Genomic DNA, 8,193 nt, shown 5'->3' with positions numbered 1-8,193 from the left:
AATATACTAAGAAGTGGAATAAAAAAAGCTCTAAGACATTCAATCCGTAGTATACCTGATAACTATATAACTATATTAAAATATTTTTATCATAAAATATAATTATTAAAATAATAAGCAGACAATGTCAAATGAACACGAAATCTTGAATAGACCTTCAAAATTTTAAACTAGATATTTAATCTATCTATTTAAACCCTTACCGGAACGGAATGTGCTGCTTAAGCCCCGCCCTCGGCGTAACGCGATTTTCACTATGTATGATACTGGAGATCCGAAAAGCTAGACAAATACAATCCCTATACGATATTGCCTAGCAGACAAAAGTTTTCCGGCGAGCGTCCCTCCTCAAAACGATGTTTTAATCATTATATTTTGGCGTCATTACTAGGGATAATCTTAGACCTGTCCTGCTCTGGAGAGGCGTAAGGAGCTAATCTCAGCCATGCTTCCTCACGCGCTTCTCATTCCTTTTCCTGCACAGGGTCACATTAATCCCATGATGCAGCTCGCCTGGAAGCTCGTCTCTCATGGATTTCTCGTCACTTTCCTCAACTCTGACATCAACCATAACCTCATAATCAAAGCCAACACTCTAAATTCTTTGCATGATAACATCAGAATGATATCTGTTCCCTTTCAATTCCCAGCTATGGATACTCCAGAACGTCTTGCAAGCGCTATGGAGTTGTTGGAAAAGAGCATGGGGCCTTCTGTAATTGATCAAGTTGTTCAGGAAGTAAACGCCAGGGAAGAAGAAAACAAGGTCACCTGTATAATTGCGGACGTCTGGATGTGCTTTGGCTTACAGCCGGTAGCCATGCTCCATAAAGTTTCCCTCGCCTTTTTTCAAACTTGTTACGTTTCTCTCTTCGCCATTCTCCACATTACTGCCAATCGGATCTCGCTTGGCATCCTTCCTTCAGATGGTAACGTATAATCATACTCTATCAGTCGATTTTAATCTTTATTTCATGATGCAAACGACATTTGAAAAGCTTTTTCATCTTTGTGGGTTTTGTGTGAAGGAATTCCAAAGGAAGATAAAACAATTCAATATCTTCCCTCCATGCCGCCGCTGCATCCTGGAGAGCTTCATCGGTACTGGGCAGGCGAATACATGTTTCGGAAAGGGATTCGCATGGTAGAGGAAATCAAGCACACTAAATGGAAGCTCTTCAATTCTTTCGTAGAGATTGAAGCTCCAGTAGTCGAAACGTTGTCCAAAGAAGTGGGTGTTTATCCAATAGGCCCTCTAATTGCTCCTGAGTTTCTCCAATCCACGACGAGCAGTAAGGTCCAACCAAGCTTCTGGAAAGATGAGACGGAATGCTTACAATGGTTAGATAAACAGTGTGCCCGCTCTGTGATCTACATATCTTTCGGAAGCTCTACAGTTCTGAGTGAAAAGCAAGTGGAAAAGCTTGCTATGGGAGTGGAGGCAACCCGGAGACCATTTCTGTGGGTTGTGCGCCCCGATCTGATGAAAGGAAGCGAAGCTATTTTACCTGCAGATTTCTTGGAGCGAGTGCGAGATAGGGGTTACATAGTTTCGTGGGCGCCACAGTTAGAGGTGTTATCTCATCCTTCCATAGCCTGTTTTGTGACTCACTGTGGATGGAACTCTGTGCAGGAAAGCATCACCATGGGCGTGCCCATGCTTTGTTGGCCTTATTTTGCAGACCAGTTTCTTAACCGCACGTATGTTGTGGATAAGTGGAAATTGGGTTTGCAATTAAATGCGAATAGGAAAGGAATTCTAGAGAAGGGAGAATTTGTGAAAAGTGTTGAGATTTTGCTGGAATCAGAACAAGGCGTGGAGATCAGAGAGGAAGCGAGAAAATTGAAGATAATTGCTCGGGATGCAATCAAGGACGGGGGGTCCTCATGGAATAACTTTAATCTATTTGTCACAGCCATGAAGCGACCACCGAATGAATGACTTGCTTTCTGGATCGATTGTTTTGTTTGCTTTCTGATCAGGTCGTCCCTTGTGTCATCTATGTGGTTACAACACATTCTTTCTTGTTCAGCAATCTGTTTTAAAATCAAACAATGTTGTGTTAAAGGCTATTTTGTTAAGAAATGGGCCTTACTTAGGTAGTAATCATGTTTTTATTTCGCAAACTCTTCATGTAGCTAGTGAAAGGTGTTAATGATACGTGCTTTCATCATAATTGATGTTGTTATTGTATTATAGATGTGTCTTTGGCACTGTTGTTGGGTTGCTGGTAATATAATAACTGGATAAGTCATTGCAATGAAGAGTAATAAGTCAATTCTGAGATCCAAATTCGTTAAAGTGTGTATTTATTTCAATTCAATTCAATAACTGGATAAGTCATTGCAATGAAGAGTAATAAGTCAATATTAAAATAAATAAAATAGTAAATATCTAAATTCAATAAGTGAGTTATTATTAAGAATAATAATTGTTAAGTGAAATGTATAAATTTAATAAATTTAAATATGATATTTAAAGTTTGGATTTTAAAGATTAAATGTGTGTTAAAGATTAAAGGAATATATTTGTTTCAAATGTGAATTTTTTTAGGATTTATTAGACATGTGTTTCATTGTTTGCATAATAATTATAAAATTTTCTTTTTAATTTATAATTGCAAACTTAATTTTTTTTCTTACAAATTTAATGTGCATGTTTTTCAAACCAAACTACACTCTAAATATGAACCTATGTCTATAAAATAGTTTAGCAAAAAGCATAATATTATCAATCCCAACTTGTTTTAATAAAACATTACTTCACATAAAAAAGATTATGATCGTGTTGTGTAAATAGAGAAATTTAACTAGGCGAAAGGCTCACCTTTGTAAAATAAAAAAAGAATCTAATTTTGAAGGTAAAATCATACAAGATGTAGGAATATCAAATTTAACATATTATAATATAAAAAAATCACCCATATTTTGTAAAATGCAAAGAAAAAGAAGGCTAGTAATTAGATCTCATATGAAACTTTAGAAGTCAAAATAATGACAAGTATGGTTGTTGAAAGCAAGGTTAAATATTGAACCAAAAATATGCGAAGAAAGATAATATTAAACATCTATATGAAAAATCAATAAAACCCTAATGAGATTGAAAACATAAGATAATGCAATCATAAAATTAAATCCAGAATGAAGGGCAAAATTTAAGGAAAGATCCTACAAGGTATAGGAATTTTAGCTTCATCAATATTTTCAAGCTCACCAATTTATAACAAATGAAAACAAATATTTTTTAGTACTATTTATCTAGGAAATAGAATCAAACATTAATTAAAAAAAAATTAGGTTTTATGAGTTTTTGTTTAGAGGAAAACAGGTTTTGAAGGGACCTGAAACCCTTTACAAAAGAATCATCCAATCAAAAGAAATCAAACACTAACCAACCACTAGACATAAGAAAAACATAAAGTAACAACATATATACTTTATTGAATAGTTAAATGTATATTCACTCATAAAAAAGAATTTGGTAGAATATAGATAGATGAGTCAATAAGATTTAAGTGTTTGAATTGGAGATTCAAAATACAAAGATTATTAGATATGAATGACTTTCTTGGATTATGAATTGATTAAATTTGGAGTCTATAGAGGCAAATGTTGTAATTGAGGACTATATATCAATTTCATCCATCGTCATCACCGATCCTTTCTTCTCTAACAATGTGTTTTATTTGGTGAATATGAATTTTTAAACTAGCATAGATCCTAACATGAAAATAAATTTAAATATTATTTCTCAAAAAAATTGTTTGCTAAAATGTGAGTTCACGTGGAAAAACCCTCTGAGAGTATTTTTCAAGTGTGTATGATAAAAAAATATAAGTGACTTATGAATGAATGTTATCAAGGGGCACATGGAGAATATTTCATGACCAATACTATTGTTCATAAGTCTTGAAAGAATAATATTCATGGATCTTTTTGTTTAACTATCTTACTAATATAGTAAGAAGGTGATGTTTTCTTGAGGTTTTCAAGAAAGATGAAAGATATATCTTTTGGCCCCTTAAAATAATCCTAGCTAGGGATCCATTTGAATATTAGGGCATTGATTTTGTTAAAAATATTACTAAGCAATGTAGAAATAGTTTACAATATTTCTTTGTAGCCAAAAATATTTTATCAAATGGATTGTATACATCCCTACACAGAAAAATACTACCAAAATTATGATGGATTTCTTACTAACTAGCATTATCAATGGTTTTGGAGTGTCTCAAAGGATCATAGCTAATAATTATATATGTTTAAGGGTACATTATATCATTAAATTCTATAATAAATATGGGATTAATATCATTTATTGAGATTTTTATCATACTTGAGGGAATGGGCAAACTCAATCTAATTAAAAAAAATTATAACTATATTATTAGAAGGACCCTAAAGTGAAACAAGAAAAGACTTGATAAATTGAAGCTTGTAATCTAAATTGACACAATTAATTATAAAATAAATTGATATATTGAACCTTGTAATCTAAATTGACATAATTAATTACTATATTGGATAAATGTTTAATTATCTATAAATTTGGAGTTATGTATCAACTTTTATAATGCATTATTGATAATGAAGTAGATTGAATCACCCAAAGATAAACCAATAAATTGGACCAAATGAAGATAGAATAGTATAAAATGAAAGAAATATTACTTGTCATCAAAATATAAACTTTTGATTTGATATGGAAGAAAAATATAACATTTAATTTTATGACCTATTTTATATATGTAATGCTAATCTTGAAGCTAAATGGAAGCTTGTGAAGTTTCATGTATTATGTTTGGGCTTATACATCATTGAAAATTAGTATGAGTAAGAAATTTTTATTTTAGATGTATTTATAGTTAGTTTTTGCAACTATATATTCATAAGAAAGATCTAAAGTAGTATATCCTATAGTGAACTATACTAAAAAAAATTATATATTACTCTCTCTTTCTATATTCAAAAAATTATATATTACTCTCTCTTTCTATATTCCATTTTAGAGTTATGATTGTTTTTATTTTATAATGTATTGTGTTTACATGTGTTTTGTTCTCTTGTTTCTGAATTCCTATTTATTTATTTTATTTTTAGGGTGTGTTTTCTCAAAGAATTTGTTATTTTTTCACCCTTTGGAGATGCATATCCCAACTAGAGCGACGATAACACTCAATCTAAGAAAAATATTTTGATGGCTCTTTTTTTAGCTTGAAAAATTCCTAAGGAGGAAAACTAGAGTGAGGCCTACAATGGTTTAATCTAGGAAGTGCATGAAGGAGGTATTTTGAGTAAATCAGTGGCATTATAATGCTATTGTGGACTAATTAATACCACATCCCAATGGTACAATAAGGTTTTAGTTAGGAGAAAATAAGAATAGATGAGGTGGGTCCTACCATGACATTATTGAATCCAAAAAGAAAATACCCACATCACTAGATCAAGTTATTAATGGTTAATGGGGAATATTATTTTTTAAATCGCGAAAGGGATAAAGAACAATGAAAAGCCAATCATCATTAAACAAAAATTGGATCACAAACAAAGATTTCTTTAATTTCTTTTTTGATAAAAATAAGTGAGGAAGGGCCCCAACCCATTATAGACTATAAAAAATGAACCATCAGAACTAGACTAGAACCAAACTAGTCAGAAAAATAGCAAAATAGAGAAAGTAATAAGAAAAATCAGAGATGGAGCTAAAAGTAGAAAACCAAAATTGAAACATATAAACGTGGCTGCAAATCTAACATCTAATTCAGAGAAAGACCAACTGAAAAGATATTGTAAAAGGGTAGAATTGTAAGGTTGCTCAAAAAGTAACAAAAAACACAATACAACCAAGCAGAGATGTGATGAGACAAGATAATGGTCCTATTTTCTAAGGATTTATTATGATGATCATGATGATCCTTTAGATTTTGATATTGTGATGACACTATTCCCTTATAAATTGTTATCTTTTGGGCTTAAGTTGGACCTTGAAATAATTCATGATATTAATACATATGCTACATAATTATCTATTGAATGTGCATGTATAGGAAATGATGTTGTTTTTAAGATGATTTGGGAAATTTTGATTGTTTGTATGTGCTAACGTGTTTTGCAGATCTGTACCAAGAAAGTGGTGTTATGAAGAAGCTTGCAACAAGGAGCATGACTCTTACCAATTGGTCGGTTGTTGAAAAGGTCAATAAGTGATCAATGTGGTGGAGCTTTCTCTACTTAATGTTGCAATTACCTTCTTTATTAATTATGTACAATCAATGAGTCGATTTAGGGACAATTGCGCTATATATTTGTTGAGGGAGTCCTATTTGACTTGGCTAAGTGCATGCATGAGCTTCCCTTTCCTCTTTTTATGCTTTCAATAAATGGCGCCCTCTTTATGTTGTGAAGTTGGTCTCCCAATTAGTTAGGATAGTTGGTGGTTTTTCTTCTATAAATAATGTGCAGATAATCTAATGTAGGAGGTTGAAAACTCTCATAATATAAGTTTACTTCCAGCTTTACGGTTTAAGAGCATATTGTCAAATCTTATGTACTTCTTCTTTAATGAATAAAATGATATTATGAGTTTTTCAACACTTGTGGTAATCTTGGAAGTCTCACTCAAGGGATCCCACTTGGTGAGAACTCTTTTTAGTTATCTTAGTAGTTATTTTTTATTTAGTAGTTAGTATCGTTCAAGTAGTTGACTGTTCCTACAGCCACAAAACTCTGCTCTACATCTATTCCTACAGCCAAAGCAGATAGAGTAGTTTCATGTCTGTTGTCTGGAATCTCATTCTTGCAACATATGTTAGATTAAAATTTGCATGTTTAAATTAGTGGTTGATTTAAGTTCAGTTTCCTTCATTAGTTGATTACATCATTCCAATTTTAGCATCATCCTTTGTTTAAGTCATGATGGCCATAATATAGTCTTAGTGCACATACAGTGCTAACCCATTTCAAGTTTACGTCCCTGGGTTGATAAGTTAAATAAACCTCCATAATGAGTTCGATGGCTACTTAGTATGGATGTGTAATATCTAAGTTATAGCCCTGAGGGATTAGTTATTGAACCATTAAAGGAGACATACAAGATGTACCAAAACATACCTAAACAAGCTATTGTAAATTAGAGTTGAAACTTGGGAGTGGGACCAATGGGATAATTTGATTTTTCCTAACCCGAAAGGGAAAAAATCTTTTTATTGTGGCAAACAACAATCCAAGAAGGAGAATATTTATCTAGATATTGTAAAAGAGCAGTGTTGGAGGAGCCATTAGAGGTAGTAGATGAGTCCAACAAGCAAGCCACCAAGCCTAGAAGGGGAACCTGACAACCCAGATATAGAGAATCTAGAACTAGTATAGTAGTTGGAGAGGGGGGGTAGAGTTAGTAGAAGACTTTAATCCAGAGTCTAAGTCCATAGGACACATTGTAAAATGACACCGTTCAACATCCTTCCACTAGGTAGGAGAGGAATGAAGGCGGGAGCCATAGAGACATGCAGAGGATGAATGCCCAATAGTAAAATAGTGTCCAGAACATTTAAAATTATTAAATAAAATATAAAAGGTATTTTAGAGATATGACAAAGATAACTAAAATCATAAACAAAATAATTTGAGTGACACCAAGGAACCTGAATCTAGAATGAACTCTCTACAAACACTATGACACACAAGACTTTAACATTGGTTCATGTAGAGCATAAAAATGAATTAGGACTCAAGGAAGGGGAATAATATGGATCTAACAAGTATTTGGAGTTCAAAGGGATTAATTGTAAAGGGTGTCAGTGATATGTCTATGTTAATAAGGATTATTTAAGAGAGTGTCTGGACAATTACTACATTTCTAGTTAATCACATAAAAAATCTCGAATGAAAGATGGAGATCCTAGAAAAACTATCCATCGAACTCAAGGGCATACCCTTAGACAAATTATCCATTGAACTCAAGGAAACATACTAAATTATAGAATAATTAATATAGGATTGATTTAATTCTCCAAATTCATAATGATATGATTACTCTACTTAGCAACATAACCATTTTGAGTCAAAATGTGGAGAGAAACATAACTACCAATTTTGATATTTATTTGGTTTGGATTTCTCCTTCCTCCAAAATTTCTTATGGTCTACATCTCCTTTTACCCACCACTAATGGGGAAGAATGTTGAATATGAC

The 8,193-nt window shown here is 32.5% G+C and overlaps 1 protein-coding gene across 1 annotated transcript; it reads left to right on the top strand.

The window, feature by feature from the left end:
- Nucleotides 1-489: 489 nt before the first annotated feature.
- LOC131040898 (UDP-glycosyltransferase 85A2-like) lies at nucleotides 490-2,158 on the top strand. Its single transcript, XM_057973851.2, has 2 exons — nucleotides 490-929; nucleotides 1,029-2,158. Exons 1-2 carry the CDS (start codon nucleotides 500-502, stop codon nucleotides 1,940-1,942), a joined length of 1,344 nt encoding a protein of 447 aa, XP_057829834.2. The 5' UTR covers nucleotides 490-499; the 3' UTR covers nucleotides 1,943-2,158.
- The last annotated feature ends 6,035 nt before the right edge of the window (nucleotides 2,159-8,193 follow it).

This window comes from Cryptomeria japonica, chromosome 10 (assembly GCF_030272615.1).
Source record: "Cryptomeria japonica chromosome 10, Sugi_1.0, whole genome shotgun sequence".
NCBI classification, from domain to species: domain Eukaryota; kingdom Viridiplantae; phylum Streptophyta; class Pinopsida; order Cupressales; family Cupressaceae; genus Cryptomeria; species Cryptomeria japonica.
Note: the sequence above shows the minus strand (reverse complement) of the source record. Positions and strands in the feature narration are given on the sequence as shown.

Coding starts and splice junctions, on each gene's coding strand:
- LOC131040898 (XM_057973851.2), top strand. CDS start 500: ATGATGCAGCTCGCCTGGAAGCTCGTCTCTCATGGATTTCTCGTCACT. Junction 930..1,028: donor TGGCATCCTTCCTTCAGATG/GTAACGTATAAT, acceptor TTTTGTGTGAAG/GAATTCCAAAGGAAGATAAA.